Source organism: Phycodurus eques, chromosome 12, assembly GCF_024500275.1.
Source record: "Phycodurus eques isolate BA_2022a chromosome 12, UOR_Pequ_1.1, whole genome shotgun sequence".
NCBI lineage: Eukaryota > Metazoa > Chordata > Actinopteri > Syngnathiformes > Syngnathidae > Phycodurus > Phycodurus eques.
The window spans coordinates 7,514,375-7,535,048 of record NC_084536.1 but is presented as its reverse complement, the minus strand read 5'-3'; the positions used below and the strand labels follow the sequence as shown (position 1 = coordinate 7,535,048).

Below are 20,674 nucleotides of genomic sequence, written 5' to 3'. Positions count from 1 at the left end.
CGCCATACAGCACTTGTACCTCAAGTTTGGGCTTGCAAGTCAAAGCAAAATCTCGGCCAATTGACGACTCGTATCTCGAAAAACCCGGGTTACGCCTATCCAGATGTGGGTGGTAACGCACGACATTTACGCCGTTAGATTTAAACAAGTAACATTTGTGAAAATTTGCACCTGTCAGAGTAGTTTTAATGTAGCATACTTTTTATATTTACTCAAGTATTTATGTTAAGAAGAAACTGTACTTTTAGTCCATTACAATAATCTACATGCCACTCGCTACTTTCATTTAGCAATAATTAAGTGCGCGACCTATTTTTAGACTTTTGTTTTCAACTTCCGCATTTGGCGCCGCCGCACCAATCCTCCGTGATTACCACAGTGATGTTTGACTAGTTCACCTAGTTCACTAATCAAATGACACAAGAAAGTCACATGTCCACACACAAAGTCTTCTATTGGGCTTTGCGGGCCAATCAAAGTGACTCATGTTTACATTACAGACTACGAAAAACATCAGCTTTAACATGCAGCCTAGCTTTGACACTGCCCAAACTTGAATATTTCAGCCCACTTCTAACTTGAGAAAACAGCCTGCGGTAAGTTGGAGATGTTTTTGCTTCTTTTTTGGCCGTGCATATGGCAACATTAGCACTATTTTATGGTGAGCAAACAGTGATTTTAGGGGATAAAGCAAATAATGTTTCTGTAAGGCCCTATACATGTGTTGTTGTTTTTCCACTTAAAAATGGAAATGGTGGTAGGTGTGTGTGGACTGTGATCTGTTACTTCTGAACACAGTCACATGCCAGTTATAAGAGGTATCGCATCCTTGTGCAGTCAGATGAATATTTATTTATTTTATTTCAACTTTATTTAACCAGGTAAAAGACCAGTGAGAACAGAACATCTCCATTGCCACGGTGACCTGGCCAAAAAGGCAGCAAGTTAATTGTCAAGTCCAAGTCAATCACATTCAAGTTTCTTTCAGTTGTTTATTTTCACCTCCCCTCTCAAAAAGATACACAAATAAATCAGTTGAGGTGTACAAATTCTTGGTCACAATAATGTTAGAAAAAGTTTGAAAATGATTTATCTTGGTCAAAAATCTCACTTTTTTCCCCCAGTTAAGGCAGCTAGCAAAAAATCAAACCGGTCCTTCAGAAACAGCACTTTGAAATAGTAAGCCACGCCTTTGTGACCACTCGGCTGGATGACTGCAAGCCACTATTTATGGGGGTTAGTGGGTCTGCAACTGGGTTGCTCGTCTGCAACTGGTTCAAGAAAGTGTGAGCATATATCACCTATTTTTGCTTCACTCCACTGGCTGCCTGTTTGTTTTAGGATTCATTTGATTTGCCTTGAAAGCCTTGAATGGCCTTTCCCCATTGTAGCTCTCTGAGCTGCTGCATCCCTACGTTCCCAGCCGCTGACCAGCTGCTCCTGACAGAGCCCAGAGCCAGGCTTTCTTTTTACCCAGGCTTTTAACACCAGTTAGCGTGTCTGATGTGATGTATATGCGTTGTGTGGGCGGTGCATTTAATGTTGATTTGACTTATTTCATTTTATGTCGTTTTTATCTCATTGTATTTGATTGTTTCTATCCTTATTTTGACACCGCCTCTCGCCAAACGTTAGCTGGGATAGGCTCCAGCACGCCCGTGACCCTTGTGAGGATAAAGCAGTACAGAAAATGGATGGATGGCTGGATATCCTTATTTTGTATTTTTGCTGTGTTTTTATTGCATTGTACAGCACTTTGGGAAACTTGTGTTTGTTTAAGTTGTGCTATATAAATAAAGTGAATTGGATTGGATCGGAAAATTATTTTACAAAACAAAAACCTGGTATTTGAACAGGGGTCTGTTTGCTTTTTTATATCCTCTGCTGCCTTGTTCCTGTTTTTGTCATCTCTGCCTGGTGAGTCTATTGGGCTGTTTAACAAGTGGAAACAATATAGTATAAGACCATTTCTTGGAGCTGAATTTTCCTTAATTTTTTGATTTTAATTTGTAAAGATTTTATTTATTATTTATTGTATTTATTTTCCTTGTACTTGAGTCACATTAGAGTAACAGTACTCTTGCTTGAGTACAATATTTGGCTACTCTACCCACTTCTGCTCGTATCTCAAGGCACCACTGTATATACAGTATATGTGTAAACTCTATTTGTCACGCATATTTTGAGCAACAAAAAAAACTAACGCTTTATTTTGAATGTTAACAAGCGCACCATAATCTTAACATTTAGAGTTACATTTGAAAAAATGAACTAACTAAAATAAAAACAAATTAAAATTAAATACACATTCTTTATTTTTAAGAAACAGACAGCCACAGCAGAAGGATGAAAGAGCCACACGTGGCTCTGGAGCCCCAGGTTGCAGACCCCTGGGCTAGTTCATGTTTAGCGACCAACTAGTCCTGGGTTCGGGTCCAGCTGACAGGTATCCAGTTAGCGCCCTCCTGGGCCCGCTGGACGGCGACGTATAGCTTAGCACAAGTGTCGTTTAGCTGCTCGTTGACTAGCACTTCGTCAAACAAATGTTTGTACTTCAGCTCCATCTGCCGAGATGTCGCCATCAGATCATTAATGTCCTCCTTCTGTAGCACACATACAGCTGTGGTTGGCTAAATAGTATGGAAGTAAGTAGGTCACTCGCTAAATACTGTCGGTAGATAGGTGAGGTAGGTTTGTCGTTCGGTAGCTAGTTAGGTCGGTAAGTAATTAAGTAGGTAGGCCAGTAGCTAGCTAGATAGGTATGTAAGCACGTCAGTCACTAGTTAGATGTGTACTTAAGTAGGTAGGTTACATATGCATGTATGTATGTATGTTTGTATGTATGTATGTCCAGTATGTATGCAGTGTTGGGGAATAACTAATTACATGGACAAACCTAGGTACAATGACTTGCAAATCCTCTTCGACCTATATTCAATTAATACACTACAAAGACAAGATATTTAATGTTCAAACTGATAAAGGTTTTGTTTTTGTTTTTTTGCTAATATTCTCTTATTTTGAATTTGATGCCTGCAACATGTTCCAAAAAAGCTGGGACAGGGGCAACAAAAGACTGGGTTAGGGTTAGGGTTACGGTTGATGAATGCACAAAAAACACCTGTTTGGAACATTCTGCAGGTGACGAGGTTATTTGGAAACAGGTCAATGTCATGATTGGGTATAAAAGGAGCACCCCCGAAAGGCTCAGTTGCTCACAAGCAAGGATGGGGTGAAGTTCAGCTCTTTATCGTGAACAATTGCATGAGCAAATAGTCCAACAGTTTAGGCACAACGATCCCCCAGGCAGCACTGCATTAAAAACCAGCATTATTGTGTAAAGGATATTGGCATGTGGGCTTAGCACTTCAGAAAACCAGTCAGTTAACACAGTTCGTCGCTACATCTACAAATGTTAGTAAAAGTAAAAAGTAAAAGTTAAAACTCTACCTTGCAAAGTGAAAGCCATAAATCAACAACAACCAGAAACGCCACTGGCCGGTTTCTTTGGGCCCGAACTCATCTGAGATATACTGATTCAAAGTAGAAAAGTGTGCTGTGGTCTGACGAGTCCACATTTTAAACTGTTTTTGGAAATTATATATGTCGTGTCCTCCGGGACAAAAAGGAAAAGGACCATCCGGATTGTTATCAGCGCCAAGTTCAAAAGCAAGCATCTGTGATGGTACGGGGTTGGGTTAGTGCCGATGGCATGGGTAACTTGCACATCTGTGAAGGCATCATTAATGCTAAAAGGTAATTAACTGTACAGGCAACATATGCTGCCATCCAAGTAACGTCTTTTTCAGGGACGCCCCTACTTATTTCAGTAAGCCAATGCCAAGCCACGTTCTGCACGTGTTACGACTGTGTGGCTTTGTTGTAAAAGAGATAGACTGGCCTGCTAACCTTTGCAAGCCACTGCCTGAGAGCTTACATTGGACAGATTACAACTCGCTGGAAATCGTTGTTTGTACAAACATGTCAGTCTATGTGCATCATATGAAATTGATTTTATAACTTGAGCTTTTATTTAAGAGATTAATGATTCGATCAGTGTTTTCCAACCGTTGTTGAGCCAAGGCACAGATTGAACATGAGAAAAATCCAAAATATCATAAAAAGTAGTAGTACTGACATAATGATCTTGGCTCAGTTTACTAAAAAGAAATACTTATTCAGTGTGAAATCAGGGCTAATTTAGCCAAACACAAAGCTGGTGTATTTGCAGGAGCCATGACTTATTCTGTCATATAAATTGCAACAGGTGGTGTACACAGGTTTATTGCACCTTTTGCCATCCAATGGAAGAGCATTTCATTGTTCTGCCTGTCACTATATGCCGTTGGCATAGACAGACGAACAAAGATATATTTCTAATTCATAAAAATAATTAAAATAATCATATTACAAAATCAACAGTAATAATAATGAATGATAATGCTGTCAACATACTTCCTGTGTTCATTCTTTCACTTTTAACCTAACTAGACAAGACTAATTTAATTTCTTAAGAGTTAACGTTTACCAAACAGAACCGAAAACCAAACCGTCACCACAAAACCAAGATACGAATTGAAAGGAGGATTTCGTGAACAGTTCCACCCCTACCTTGTATGTATGTATTGTATGTGTGTATGTACACATGTCTGTACGTGTACTGCGCAATCTTACGGGGAAGTTTCTGTTGTGTTGGTAAGTGCAAACGATGCTGGCGTTCTCTGTAGTTTGTGCGAGTTTTTCCAAGCTGGGAGCTTTGATGAAGATCACGTACGGCTTATACTTCCTGGTCCTCAGAGGAGGAATATTCTACAACATAACCGATACTCAGTAAAACACTTCAATGTATTACTACTTGTACTACTACTATGGTACATGTACTACTATTAGTAAAACTACTATGCTGCACGTATTTCTACTGGCACTACTGTTATGCGATATATATTATTATTGGCACTACTAGAACGGTACCGATGTTACTACTGGTACTAGTTGTATGCTCCAACCCATTACTACTGTAATACTACTGTGCAACACATCACTACTTGTATGCTCTGTATCGTACTACAGCCACTACTTCTTCTTTGCAACATGTATTACTTGTGGTGCAACAACTGTGCTACAAGCATTACTACTGATACTACTACTACTGTGCTACACACATTACTTCTGGTACTACTACTATGCTCTATACAGTAGGTGATATATCTGCTTGTACTACAACACCAATTCCAATGAAGTTGGGACATTGTGTTAAACATAAATAAAAACAGAACACAATGATTTGCAAATCATGTTCAACCTACATTGAATTGAATACACTACAAAGACAAGATATTTAATGTTTAAACTGAACAACTTTATTCTTTTTAGAAAATAATCATTAACTTAGAATTTTATGGCTGCAACATGTTCCAAAAAAGCTGGGACACGTTTTCTTTTAACAACATTCAATAAACGTTTGTGGACTGAGGACACTAATTCTCCAAATCTGAGACCATGGTTCTCAGTCGGAAAAAGGGTGGCGTGCCCTCTCCGGGTCGGGGGATAAGATCCTGCCCCAAGTGGAGGAGTTCAAGTATCTTGGGGCCTTGTTCACGAGTGAGGGAAGAATGGAACGGGAGATCGACAGGTGGCTTGGTGCAGGGTATGCAGTGATGCAGACTTTGAATCGGTCCGTTGTGGTAAAGAAGGAGCTAAGCCGAAAGGCAAAGCTCTCCATTTACCGGTCGATCTACATTCATACCCTCACCTATGGTCACGAGCTGTGGGTCGTGACCAAAAGAACAAGATCCCGGATACAAGCGGCCGAAATGAGTTTCCTCCGCAGGGTGTCCCGAAGGGGGTGATGGACGGGCACTAATTCTTGAAACTTTGTAGGTGTAATTCTTTCCCATTCTTGTTTGATGTACAGCTTCAGCTGTTCAACAGTCTGGGGTCTCTGTTCTCGTATTTTACGCTTCATAATGCGCCACACATTTTCAATGGGAGACAGGTCTGGACTGCAGGCAGGCCAGTCTAGTACCCGCACTCTTTTACTATGAAGCCACGCTGTTGTAACACGTGGAGAATGTGAAAAAGATGTTGCTTGGATGGCAGCATATGTTTCTCCAAAACCTGTATGTACCTTTCAGCATTAATTCACAGATGTGTAAGTTACCCATGCCATTGGCACTAACACAGCCCCAAAACATCACAGATGCTGGCTTTTGAACTTTGCGTCTATAGCAGTCTGGATGGTTCTTTTCCTCTTTGGCCCGGAGGACACGACGTCCACAATTTTTTGTGTCAGACCACAGAACACTTTTCCACTTTGCATCAGTCCATCTTAGATGAGCTCGGGGCCAGAGAAGCCGATGGCGTTTCTGGGTGTTGTTGATAAATGGCTTTTGCTTTGCATTGTTCAAGTTGCACTTACGGATGTAGCGCCAAACTGTATTTACTGACATTGGTTTTCTGACGTGTTCCTGAGCCCATGTGGTGATATCCTGTCGGTTTTTGATGCAATGCCGCCTGAGGGATCGAAGGTCACGGGCATTCAATGTTGGTTTTCGGCCTTGCCGCTTACATGCAGTAATTTCTCCAGATTCTCTGAACCTTTTGATGATATTATGGACCGTAGATGATGAAATCCCTAAATTCCTTGCAATTGTATGTTGAGGAACATTGTCCTTCAACTTTCTTTTTAACGTTCTTTTTTGCTACCTGTCCCAGCTTCATTGGAACGTGTTGCAGCCATAAAATTCTAAGTTAATGATTATTTGCTAAAAAAAAATAAAGTTGATCAGTTTGAACATTAAATATCTTGTATTGGTAGTGTATTCAATTAAATATAGGTTGAACATGATTTGCAAATCATTGTATTCTGTTTTTATTGATGTTTAACACAACGTCCCAACTTCATTGGAATTGGGCTTGTACTACTATTGCTATGATACACATATAATTACTGGTATTACTACTACTATGACTGTGATACATGTATTCCTACAACAACAACTACTACTATTACTACTTCTACTACTATGCTACACGTATTACTACTGGTACAACTACTATTACACACATATTACTACTAGTCCAACTAGGTATGTACTATCCTACACTTACTGCTACTATTACTATGATAAATGTATTTCTACCGGTACTACTACAGTCTGCTATTTGTATTACTACTGGTACTACTGCTGTGCTACATAGTACTACAACTATGCTACATGTATTCCTACCTGTGGTTCGATGTCAATGATGCACACACGTCCCAGTTTGATGGCCTCATTGATGGCATCAATGCTGGTCCCGTACTTGTGGCCCTCAAACTCGCCATATTCCACAAACCTGCGCGCAAACACACACACGTACGCATGTACACACACACATACACACACCCACCCACACACACACACACACACACACACAAACACAAACACAAACTTTAAGTCAGGTGTGTGTGATGAGGGTGAAAGCCAAAGAGAAGCTCACCTGTGACTGCACAGCATGTAGTCAAAGAGCTCTTTGGTGACAAAGTGATACTCCCTGCCTGTCTGCTCCCACGCTCTGATTGGTCGGGTAGTGTCTGCAGCAGCCAGTCACAGCACAAAACAGTGCTCGGTGACTTACTGTTTGTTTCACTGAACGTGTGTGTGCGTGTGTGTGTGTGTTCACGTGCAGTGGTCACAATGAGCCTGAAGGAGGCGTTGCCGTACGTGGTACAGGTCCGTGGAAGGTGTCTGGCTTGACTTGGATGAGGGTCTGCCTCAGTTCGTTGACCCCCACGCCTGATGCGCCTGTCCAGCGTACACAATATGAACAAGAATACAAAAAAAGACAACACCAGAAAATGAACAGTAAGGCAAGAAAACAACACAAAGGTCAAATTGTTTACAAACATGACAAAAATGTTGTATTCTTTAGCTCGCTAGTAGGTTACTTCCTGTTTTAACTAACTAACTAACTGGTTAACAGACTTACGAATGACCTAACTGACAGACTGACCAACTGTCTGGCTGACTAACTAATTACCAACCTCATTGATTAACAGACAAACTCGCCTTTTACCTACCAACCAAACTGAACTGACTGAACAACCGAACAAGTGAGTGACTAACTAACTGACCAACCAACTGGCTAATTTACTAACTAATTACTGAAATGGTTAAAGGTCCCCGTCTATCAAAATCCAATTTCTTCCATTGTTTTATGCAAAACATAGGTCAAAATGAGTCTGTGACCTGGTTGAAGTTTGACATTTATGTGATTTGTCAATTGGAAGTACTAGACGAAAAACGACAAACGTAATAACAGCCCATAATGTAATAAATCTAATATAAATTTATAAAGGCAGCACGGTGGACGACACATCTGCCTCACATTTCTGAGGACTGGGGTTCAAATCCCGGCCCCACCTGTGTTGAGTTTGCATGTTCTCCCCGTGCCTGCGTGGGTTTACTCTGGGTACTCTGGTTTCTTCCCACATCCCCAAAACATGCGTGGTAGGTTAATTGAGGACTCTAAATTGCTCATAGTTATGAATGTGAGTGCGGTTGTTTGTTTATATGTCCCCGCGATTGGGTGGCGACCAGTGCAGGGTGTACCCCACCTCTGGCCCGAAGATAGGTGGGATAGTCTCCAGCACGCCCGTGACCCTAGGATAAGCGGTACAGAAAATGGATGGATGGATGGATATATATATATATATATATATATATATATATATATATATATATATAAATACATTTTAAAATGTAATTTTACAGTATTATCTCAAAATAAAAAGTTCAAGAGATTTTAGTATATTATTACATTATGGGCTCAGTTATTACATTTGGAAAGATGTTTTTATTATTTTTATATACCGACGTAATAATTAGCGAAAAGCGTAATTAATTATTACATTATTAGTTTTTACGTTGTAGGTTCAGGATTATCATTACGTTACTGGCAAGTTATTACGTTATGGGCCTATTACATTTTTAAAAGGGAACATTTATTACATTATGGGCTATTATTTCATTAATTTCATCAAGTAAAAACACATAACACAGTATGACAGGAACGATGGTGAATGGACATTGACAACTTTGCATTCCTCATAGCTCTGGCTGACTTTATTACAAAATAATTTATCTACTCTTATATTACAAAACAAAATAAATTCCACTTTATCACAGTGTGATCATACAGTGTTTTAACTTAAACATTCTGAAACAAATAATAATTTTCCTTGTAATACATTTTTCCAATTATGTACTGTATTACAAAAGAACCACCGAAGAACACGTTCACTCCCTTTTATGTAGTGTCCCTAAATGCATCTCGTGTGCTTGTCAGGAATGGCGGTCGTGGCCGCGCTGTATGGGTTGCCAAATACAGTGTTTACCCGGCGACATATGAAGGCTCGTTTCTAGTGTGTTCAGACGGGTTTAGTCCTGGGAATCATTATGAATGCTTTGGCCCGGCCCCCAAGATATCGCCATTCGTGAACGACCAATCAGAGCAAAGCTGTTTTCCATATTTACATTGAGAAGATAAGCAAGCCAATCAGAGCAAAGCTTGTTTACATGTCGCATATTAATGAGAAATACAACCTTCTCAACTGCCCGGTATGAAAGACCAACTAGAATAGCTTGAAAAAGGACTGTCTGGGCATTTTCAACCCAAATTATCTTGTTAACCAGGTAGAAGGACATCAAAGATTATAAAAAAGACATTTTAAAAAATGATTGACGAGGACCTTTAACTGACTAACCAACCAGCGGGCTGATTGACCTACCTACCTACCTACCTACCTACCTACCTACCTAACTAAGTAATGAAATGAGCAACTGACTGACTGATTCACTAATTATTAATAAACTAATTACTTTAATAATTAACTGACCAATGGACACTGATTGACTAACTGAGTTACTGACTAATCAACTGTTTAACCAACTGACAGACTGACTGATTGACTGACAATAAGCTAACTACCTATCTACCGACCTATCTACAGTACCCACCCACCTGACTACCTAACTAACGAACTGACTGACTGACTAAATGAGTAACTGACCACTCAGTGGACTAACTGACCGACAAACAGAAGACCTACCTAAGTGGTGAACTGACCTACCAACTGACTGACTACTGAACTAACTAACTAATGGACTAACTAATGAACTGACTCACCGACTAACTGACTGAGCAACCAACTGACTAACCAAATGATTAAATAAGTAAGTGACAAACTAATAACCTGATTGACCGACCAACTAACTGACAAACAACCGATCCACCAACCAACTAATAAATGATGACGTCTCTCCTGCTTGGATCTGACGGAAGTAATGACCTCTGTTTTGCGGAAGAAGGTACGGGGCTGACTTTTGCTGACACTGTTTATCACGTTAGAAGGTACGGTGCTGAGTGACGCTCTTCTCACCTACGAGGATGACGAGGCGGTGGCGGTCCTGCGGGGGTCGTCGGTAGTGCACCACTTCCTCGTAGGGCGTGGCCAACGTGCTGCAGGAGGCGCTGATGCTGGTGCAGGACTGACGCCGCCTCTTGGACATCGACCTCCTCAACAGACAGAAACTACGACGGAAACCAGCTGAGAACACAATCACATTTATTTCAGGACATTTGTAATCCAGCTAAAAATCATGCTGGAAGTACAGTAAATAAACTGATAAAAGTCAACATATGAATAAGCTTACTGAGGTAGAGACCATCAGGAATATCGAATAATTCTGCCTCTGAAAAATATGACAACACATCACACTGCATCACATCATTACAACAAATAACTAATTACCTCACTCACCTACTAACTTGATAACTAACCAATTAACTCAAACAGACTGAGATACAAATACTGACAAACTAACTTACTAACAAACAAACAAACCAAATTCATGAATAATTGTCTTAACAACTAACTGACTGACCAAATGGCCGACTGACTACTTGACTAACTGACTGACTGACTTGAATAAATAACTAACTGGCTGACAAACTAACTAACTGTCTTATTGACTGACCAAACAACCAACTGACTAACTAATGAAGTCAGTGACTGACCCACCAACCCACCGACCGACCAACCGGCCATCTGGTTATCTGACTCCCTAACTAACTACTAACTGACCGACTGAGTAAATAACTGACTAACTGACTGACCAGCCAACTGACAGACTTGCTAACCAACTAGCTAACTAACTAATGAAATAACTGAATGACCCACCGTGTCTGTCAAGCAACCAATTGACTCACTCACTCACTGACTGACTGACTGACTTGACTGACTTACCTACCAAAATATGTTTTTTCCTGAGCCGGTGGACAAAAAAAAAAAACCACGTCATTTATTAAAACGTTTGTAGCCTGTTAAGTGCTACAAACGTGTCCAATGTTAACAGTGTATAACATGTTCTATATCCACTATACTGTATATTACCTGAAGTGACTTTGTCTTGAGGTTCCTCCTCTGAAACAGAAGATATTCAGTGTACAAAAACATTGATCAGCATCAAGAAGGGAGACAACAGCTCTGTGTAAGATTGGCGGTGATGTCACGAGATGGTCCTCACGTGCTCTGCCGCCTCCGCCGCTGCCACACTCGTCGTACTTGATGTTATCCGTACGCTCCTTACCCTCCCTCGGCTCACTCTGCTTACTGATGATATCGTCACAAACATCACATCACAATGCATTTTGTGTGTTCATAACACACGTCACAATCACACAACACCTTACATTGACATACAGTAACACATGTCACATTATGGGGGAGTTATGTAGGCAGTTAGTTAAATAGTTAAAGTAGGTAGGTAGGTCGGTAGGTAGGTAGGTAGCCGTGGATCCAGTTGGAATTCTTTGGATGAACGCTCATATTTGTTTAACAAAGTTTTAAGCCGGATGCCCTTCCTGACACAACCCTCTGCATTTATTTGGGCTTGGGACCGATTATTTTTACATACAGTAAATACTCGAGTAAAAGTAAAAAAGTATGGTGCATTCAAATGACTCTGGGGGCCCAGGGGAATTTTGAAGCAAAAGAAAAAAACAAAGACAACAACTACCCATCACCATGTTTTTCTCCCAGGTAAAACCCCAGCTACACCATCGGCGCCTCCAGCAGAAGAGTCTCCGAGTGAACCTAAAGCCTCTACGAGTCAAGTGAGAGCCTCTCCTCCAAGCCTCTTCGCCTCTCTCAGAAGGCAATGTTGATGAATGGTAATTACTGTATAAGGTTTTAGAATTAAAGATTTAAGTAAATACGTGTACTGTTGTAATCTTTGTCTCAAATATGTAAAGTATAAAAGCTGTTTACATCATTTAAAACATTCTGATACCCACATACACGAAAATTCCTGAAACGAGGCTTAATGAAACCTTAACCATGCCTTCGCCCCCTGGTGACTGGCTGGCTGGGTTGCAGGGACTGCTACAAATTAAGCACTTTTCATTTGCAGTAGTGCACACATTCATTCAGTCATTCATTTTCCGTACCGCTTAGCCTCACTATGGTCGCGGGTGTGCTGGAGCCTATCCCAGCTATCTATGGGCGAGACACCCTGAACTGGTCACCAGCCAATTGCAGGGCACATATAAACAAACAACCAGTCGCACTCACATTCCCACCTATGGGCAATTTACAGTCTTCAATTAACCTGCCATGCATGTTTTTGGGATGTGGGAGGAAACCGGAGTACCCGGAGAAAACTCCAGACGGGCACGGGGACAACATGCAAACTCCACACAGGGAAGCCGGATTTGAAGCCGCGTAATCAGAATTGTGAGGTAGACGTGCTAACCAGTCGGTAACCGTGCCGCCTCAGTGCCCACATTTTAAATGTGAAAAATCGCCGACGATCAGGCTCAATTAATCGTGGCAGCCAAGATTGCGATCACGTTTAAAGTTCGATTGATTGTGCAGCCCTAAGATATCGGCACTGTAGTATGTTAGCGAGCTCATTGGTTAATCAGTCATCCATTCAATTAGTTAGTTAGTTGCCGTGTGAGGTAACCTCTTCAACGTGGCAGGGGATGGAATCAATCCAGTGCAGGAGGCCGAGCTGCTCATTTTCCTGGCCTTCCACCAGCGCCCATCTGACTGGTCCAAGACCTCCAGCACATCCCCCTTACTGAAGACCAGCCCCACATCGGGGCAGGGTATGGCCAAGTCCTGCAGGGGGCAATAGTCCACCATTGCCCTCATGTAGACCTCACACAGAGGAAGAAGACACATCTCTCACATGAGCTTTTCTCAACAAGTCTGCTGAAGGTTCCTCACTGGTTTGTTGGTGCTGCTCAGTTGGGATCCGTTTGGAACAACCTTAAACAGGATGGTGCCCTCAGACCTCATCTGAGCACACAAACAAACAAGATAGAGGATTATGATGAGGAAGACGAATAATCTGAGACACACCAGGAACATGAGCACCATGAGGAACATGTGGTGACGCTTGCTCGGATACCAACCAGAATCTGGATGACCTGCTCGGGTTCCAAGCCCACTAGTGGCTTCCCGTCCACCTCCACCAGAAGATCTCCAGGATAGAGAAGACCTGACACACACACACACACACACACACACACACACACACACACACAATGAAAATCGGTTTTATGACTATTAGATCACGTTCCTCAAAAGCTTTGTTCGTCAATGATCTTATCAGAGACCATAATCTTAATATGATTGTTTTTTGCGAGACTTGGTTAAAACCAGAGGTGGGTAGAGTAGCCCAATATTGTACTCAAGTAAGAGTACTGTCACTTTAGAATAATATGACTCAAGTAAAAGGAAAAAGTAGTCTTCCAAATAATTACCTGAGGAAGAGTAAGACAGTACTCATATAAAAAAAACTACTCAAGTACTGAGTAACTAGTGAGTAACTTGATTTATTTTTGAAATCAGTATGAATGTCATACTGATTTCAAAAAAGTATGAATGTCAAATAAATAAATAACTAAAATATGAATTGCCAAATTGAGATATTGCTGAACAATATCACTAAAACATAATAAATCATCTTTATAAAATAAAATCTTTGTAAAGAAGTGCAAAGTATACCTATGCGGCTATCCTTTCTCATTTGAGGAAGTATCCATCGACAGACTCACAAAACTCGTTAGTGCGGCAACAGGCAACATGCTTGCTCGACCCTCTTCCTCGAAAACTTGTCAAAGAGCTGTTTTTAATCTTCGGACCTTCAATCTTAAATGTTATAAATGTATCACTCTCCTCCGGCGCTGTACCCGCAGCTTTCAAGACAGCCGCTATTCGATCCTTACTTAAAAGACCCAACCTCGACCCTGAGAGTCTATTTGAACTTCTTCCGTCCGGATTCAGGGCAGACCACCCTTGCAAAAGTGACAAATTATCTTTTATTAGCTATGGATTGCGACACCTCATCAATACTATTATTACTCAACCTCAGCACTGCCTTTGATACCGTTCATCACCTCGAAATGCATATCGGTATGACAGGCCCAGCACTTTCTTGGTTTAGACCTTATCTCTCGGATAGGACGCACCGTGTAAAGTTCGATCATATTACCCCCTTTCTGGCCAACTTGCGTTGCAATGCTCCGTCTACTTGAGATGCGATTTGAAGGTCCTGTTACTTACTCATAAAATATTACACGGGTTAGCACCCTCCTACTGTATCTCGTTGACTTAGTTGTACCGTAGATTCTGTCCCAGAACCTATGCTTGCAAAATGCTGGTCTTTTGGTGACTCAAAGAGCCGGAATGAAGTCCGCAGGCTCTCGAGCATTTTCTATTCGGCCTCCAGTATGCCCTACCTGTAAATATTAGACATGCTACCTCAGTAGAAATTTATGAATGTATGAAATTAATGCAATCCTGACTTAAGACTTATTTCTTCTGTTTGGCATTCGGTTAAAGTACATGTAGGCCTGTTTTAATGCCGCTTGTCCTATCTCCTCTCCCCTAATCTCCTGCTCGGAGAGAGGGCTAGGTGACGTTGACTGAATCTGAGGATGGTGCTGCTTAGGGTTCTGCACCAATCAACCGGGACAAGATATGGGTTGGACCACTTCCCCTCGGAGTTGTTGCCATGGAGGATCCTGCTCTGCCCGACCGGGCCAGGTCCTGAGGCAGAACAACCGAAGGCGCTACCCTGCGGCACCTTTTCTCATTAAATGGACTCTTATGCCATCTTTATGAACATTGTACAGCACCAGACTGTGATAAATATAGCCCACTCGACATCCATTACTACCTGGTCATCCTGGAAGGAGGATCACCCCGTCTGAGGTCCCTTCGCAAGGTTTCCTTTTCCCCCCAAATGGGGTTTTGAGGGTTCCCTTGCCTGATTGGTTGGGGGGTTTAGATTAGGGGCGTCAATCATTGCCAACTGAACACCTTTGAGACTATTTTGTGATTAAGGGCTATACAAACTTGACACACACACACATTGACACACCGCTGCGGTCCGCAAGTCCTCCAGGAATCACCCTGGCGATAAAGATCTCTCCTGTCTCCTTGTCCTTCCTTATGGTGGCCCCCTGAAACACATGAATGCAAGCATGCACGGGCACCCCCCCATACACACACATTGAGGACAAATGGGTATGTTGTTCTCCACTCAGATTTTCCCGATTTGTTCTGACCAGAGTTTGTTCCTTCTTCACCAAACGAACAATCCTGACGGCCTCCTCATCTTCGGGCAGCACGTCGGGTAGCGGTGCCAAGACAGGTCCAAAGTCCGCCTGAGCGACGGCGTCGTGGCAGGACAACAGGGCCTGACAGCGGGAGAAAACCGTTATGCTTGGCCTTAAGGACCCGGCAAGTGATTAGATGGAGGACCTTCATATGTGGAGAGCTGAGGAGGATCTGAAGCTCTGTGGCCTCCACGGAAGGAGTCTGGACCGTGTGCAGCACGCCCTGGACCTCAACAACAGCACGGAACACAACCCGTGGTTAGTATTAACCTGTGTGAAGGGTGGGGCAGCTTGACCAACTGCTGTTACAACGTTTCTGAAAGAGACAATGTAGTGAGCATGAATGTTTTTATTGCATAGTTAGTTAGTCTGTCAGTCAGCTAATTACTACGGTGGCCTGGAAGTGTGAAACAATATAACAAATTGTGAACATTTTCAGAAAACTAATTAACAAAAGCCATAACACGTATACATTTCAGAAAACAAATGAACAAAAGCAGAAACACTTTTCAGAAAACAAATTAACAAAAGCCAAAACACTTTTAGATTTCAGAAAACAAATGAAAAAAAATCCTGAAATGGAAAAGTGTTTCTGCTTTTGTTCATTTGTTTTCTGAAATGTAAAAGTGTTTCACAATTTGTTATATTGTTTTGCACTTCCAGGCCACCGGAAATGACTGAGCTACTTTGTTTAATTGGCTAATTCGACAGTCAGTCAGCTAGTGTTGTACTCAATTAGTTACCCATTTAGTAATTTGGTGAATCAGTTACTTAGATTATTAATTATCCAATATCTATTAGTCAGTTAGGGCCATATCATGACGTTCGTGCATAATCTTTTTTGGTTTACATTCAAGCTTACAGACAACATCCCACCCATAGGTGTGAACAATAGGTAGATACGACATGCCCCTTTGACCTGCATGACTACGATGACGCAGAGCTAGTGGGGGCAAAGAGTCAGCGCATTCCATGTTGGTGAACGGCAGGAAAATCAAAATAACAAGAATGCCTGGACATTGCATACTGTACAATGATCACAACGAGGAACTAGGAGTAAGCTTTAGGTAGTCTTTCCATTGTTAGCCACTAATTTTACGAGTCAAATATCCAGATAGTTCGTCGGTCAGTCAGTCAGACAGTTATTTAGTAAGTTAGCTAGTCAGTCTGTCAGTCAGTCGGTTAGTCATTTAGTTAGGCAGTCAATTAGTCAGTTATTCAAGGAGTTAGCTCGTCAGTCAGACAGTTAGTTATGCAGTCAGTCAATAATTCAATTAGTTAGCCAGTCGCTCAATCAGTTGCTTAGTCAGTCAGTTATTCAAGAAGATAGCCTGTCAATCAGCCAGACAATTGTTTTTTTTAGTCAGTCAGACAATCAGTTAAGTCAGTCAGTTAGTCAATTAGTCACTTACTCAGCCAGCAAGTTAGTCAGTTAGTCAGGTGTGTTAATCATTGCTGTAATAATTGTTGGCGACAACCTCGCGTGAGAGTCCCGAGGCGTGAGGCAGGACGGGGCAGGGCCAGAGTCTCTTGAAAGTCAACAGGCACTCGTAAATCTGGAGCGAGAGAAGACAGAAAGCGATATCAGAAATCTGACGACCGCGTGCGGGAGTCCTCACACCCCTGCTGGTTGTTGTCGTACCTGCAGCAGGGCACGCAGCCACGGAGCGCTCAGGAATTCTTGAAGAAGATGAGCACCAATCGCGTTTCTGCTGGCGGCCTCGCTGACGTCCTCCACCAACACGGACAGCAACTCAACGACACCTGCAAGCGAACACGCGCGCGCGCACACACACACACACACACACACACACGCGCGCGCGCGCACACATACATACAAACAACCACACGACATTGGTAGCGATCGATCTAAATCAGGCAGGGCAAAGTTCCTTTTTGCATGACACTTGGAAATGAACTTAAAATGGCGGCTTCAAAGCAACCTTTCTGACTTCCTCTGTCTTTTTGGGCATCTGGCGGAAAAGTAACACCGCGTTTCAGAAAGAAAAAAAAAACATGGAATATGGTGGTAGTGTGATGGTCTGGGGCTGTTTTGCTACTTCAGGACCTGGAAGATGGAACCATGAATTCTGCTGTCTACCAAAAAAATCCTGAAGGAGAAGCTGAAACCAACTTGAGTTCTGTAGCAGGACAATGATCCAAAACACACCAGCAAGTCCTAAACGTTTAGCGACAGCCATAAAACTTTAAATGATCACTCTGCTCCAAAATGACAAAAATGGAGTTAGCCCGTTCTACTTCTCAGTGGGTCAATTTAAAAACTCAAAAAAAAAAAAAATAATAAAAGCTGATGAAGTTTTGTTTTATGGCAAGTTGTCAAACGTTGCCACCATACTCTACCCACACGCAATTACCAAAACACAGATTATTTGCAATTTTGCATTTTTTTTGAATATTGTTTTGTAAATGTAACCTTTATTTAATCAGGAAAAAAAGATAAGAAAAAAAGATCAAATTTGTTGGGGATGGGACAAAAACAAAATCTCATAGCAAGACACCGGAAGCGGCCCAAATGACTTCCTGTTGTGCAGTTTTGTGTATGCGTTTCCTACCATCCTCGTCAGTGGGCTTCATGACGACGAATTTCCTCCTAGAACATCAGCACACCCTGCAAAACAAAGCACATCCAAGTTTGATGCTGGAACACGCAGGAACTTCCAACTACGTATGGAAGCATTGTTCCACAAGGATGCGCCAGGGAGCTCGACCGCCACAAATAGAAATGAGCCTCCATCAGCATGGCTCTAAATGTGGACCCATGCCAGCTTTAGCTTGAGCTTTCTTATCTTAGCCACATTCCAAGAACCCGCTCAGTTCTGATGAGAAGACGCTCCCAAATGGGTCACGTGCTCTGAAAGCACTTGATGAAACACAAGTCTTCATTTGGCGTCAAAAGTTCACATTTATCATATTAGCTTGATCCATGTGACATTAATAGCTTCGTACTTTAGATAGACACGATATTTTTGGCTACTTAGAGTATACTGTATATGATTAGGTTCCTATTTTATTATATATATATATATATATATATATATATATATATATATATATATATATTTATTATACTATTATATCAATCAAATTTGTACTAAGAATTAGGGGTTAGGACCCGTTATGTTTTTTACTTCTTCCTAGTCCTATTGAAAATGTACATTTGTACATTTATTTAATTTTTTCCTTTTATCTTATAATTTATCTTGTGTTGATTTGTGTTTGTATATGTTCAATAAGGACACATTGATCTAAATTGCAGTTCTGAAGTAGGGTCAATTGTACACTTGTAAATTGTGCAAATGAATATTTTTTTCCCAATAAGTATTTTAAACTTTTCAGTGGACATATCAAATATTCTCTATCTAATATATATTTAGTATATATTTAAGCAAAAACTCAAAAGAGTCTTAATTTGGCATAAATAATTCATTTATATCCGTTTTATCCAAGTGACCTTCGTAGCTAGGTTTTTAATAGCTCCTGTATATGATTGCAATTGTTCCTTACTATTAATTTTGAAATGAAAAGGAAAGATAAATCACCACAAATATTTCAAATGAAAGAAATCCAGTACCCAAAACAAATACTACACCTATTTTTCATTTTATATTTTTGTTCATTTATTATTTAAAAATACAACAGAATTTTTATGGTATAATTTGTATTACATTTCGGTTGAGTATTTTTGCGTTAAACCATCAGTCGTTGCGTAAAATGAAAGGAAACAATTTCTGTATCCAGACCACAAATTAAACTTATTTGTATTTGTATTTAACGAAATGTTTAAATTATAAAACTTAAAAAAAAGAATAATAATATATTTTTGCTTAGACCCATGTCACATACCTCTGCAAGGTTTTGTGGGAATTGAACCTTTTTTTTTTTTTTTTTTTTTTTTTTTTTACGTGTCAAACTGCTAAGAAAGTGCGAATCTGAATTAAAACCAGAATCAGATCCACGGGAGATAAATGTCAGGTGATTTCTAAAGCATGGCGCTTGTCATGTGACCAGTCGCTGTTTAAAATTAAGGTGAAAGAATTAAGGTGAAAAAAAATTCTGCATCCACTCTAGACACTAAACGAATTTCGATTTGTTTTTTAACTTTCATTAAATGGTTAAAAAAAATATATATAAAAAGCAGTCACTACTTACAAATGAACTGTGAGATATGCTCCTTTTGTCCGTCATCGCCATGATTACGACAAAAACAAAGTCACATTTTCCACGTAGCGAAATTAATCGTTCAGCGAAAAGTCACAGAAAAGCCACGTGAAAAAAACAAAAAACAAAGTTTCGACTCACCTCGGGTTCTTCTCGCTGGACACTGACGATGATGTTAGCTCTTTACATCCGACATTTACTTAAAACAGACGCTAATCCTTAAAAGTCACACGCGCACACACGCACGCAAATACACTGTAATTAGAAGCACAAACCACTAGAGGGCGATGCTGTAATTTTTTTTAAAGTTAGTTTTTGTCTCGATGACAAACTGGGGATTAGGTATACTTATTTCTGTTTATATATTGATTACAATTTAAAAAAAACAAAAACTATTTTAATTATTGAAATAAAAAATCAAATCTTAAAAAATATATACTAAAAATAAAAAAAATAAATACACGTTTTCAAAAATTGTAAATAACAAAGAGATATATTTTAAGTGTTAACGCTGTCAAATGTTTAGGTAACTTTAGAAAAAAAAGTTATAATTGTATTCACAATAATAGTGTACGAGAGTAATAATACACTTTTATTTCACTGTAAGTGGTGGTAGCAGAATTCAGTTTATACTGGTTAAAATTTTGATTTAAAAATACATAAAAAAAATACAAATGCAAAACAATTACAATCACATATCAAAATTACATAATTTAAAAAAGTCAAATCAAAATACAAAAAAAATAGATATTTTTTTTAAATGTATGTAAAAATATGTATTGTTTAATGCTGTAAAATGCGTTGGCAACTTTTTGTTCAT

General features: G+C 40.4%; 1 protein-coding gene across 4 annotated transcripts; it reads right to left on the bottom strand.

Annotated features, from left to right (window-relative positions):
- Window positions 1-2,051: 2,051 nt before the first annotated feature.
- Window positions 2,052-20,080, bottom strand: LOC133410971 (MAGUK p55 subfamily member 4-like). 4 transcript variants are annotated; one of them, XM_061692680.1, is made up of 19 exons: window positions 19,996-20,080; window positions 18,249-18,304; window positions 17,318-17,439; window positions 17,154-17,231; window positions 15,821-15,904; window positions 15,625-15,756; window positions 15,438-15,519; window positions 13,465-13,550; window positions 13,277-13,348; window positions 13,011-13,207; window positions 11,571-11,656; window positions 11,438-11,467; window positions 10,698-10,736; window positions 10,424-10,591; window positions 7,707-7,787; window positions 7,483-7,576; window positions 7,230-7,338; window positions 4,675-4,809; window positions 2,052-2,603 (listed from the first exon to the last, which is right to left on the bottom strand). In XM_061692680.1, the coding sequence occupies exons 2-19, from the start codon at window positions 18,268-18,270 to the stop codon at window positions 2,418-2,420; spliced, it is 1,803 nt and encodes a 600-aa protein (XP_061548664.1). In that variant the 5' UTR covers window positions 18,271-18,304; window positions 19,996-20,080; the 3' UTR covers window positions 2,052-2,417. The 4 variants fall into 4 exon arrangements, with proteins under 4 accessions (XP_061548664.1, XP_061548663.1, XP_061548665.1 ...); XM_061692679.1 differs by having other exon boundaries at window positions 15,438-15,756; XM_061692681.1 differs by lacking the exon at window positions 4,675-4,809 and having other exon boundaries at window positions 15,438-15,756.
- Window positions 20,081-20,674: the final 594 nt, after the last annotated feature.

What these genes read in the sequence shown, in the direction of transcription:
- LOC133410971 (XM_061692679.1), bottom strand. Translation starts at nt 18,270, where the DNA reads ATGAAGCCCACTGACGAGGATG. An exon ending in TCAGCTCTCCACATATGAAG is followed by an intron (nt 15,757 to 15,820) that starts GTCCTCCATCTA and finishes TCCCGCTGTCAG; the next exon opens with GCCCTGTTGTCCTGCCACGA. An exon ending in TCAAGACAAAGTCACTTCAG is followed by an intron (nt 10,737 to 11,437) that starts GTAATATACAGT and finishes CATATTTTTCAG; the next exon opens with AGGCAGAATTATTCGATATT.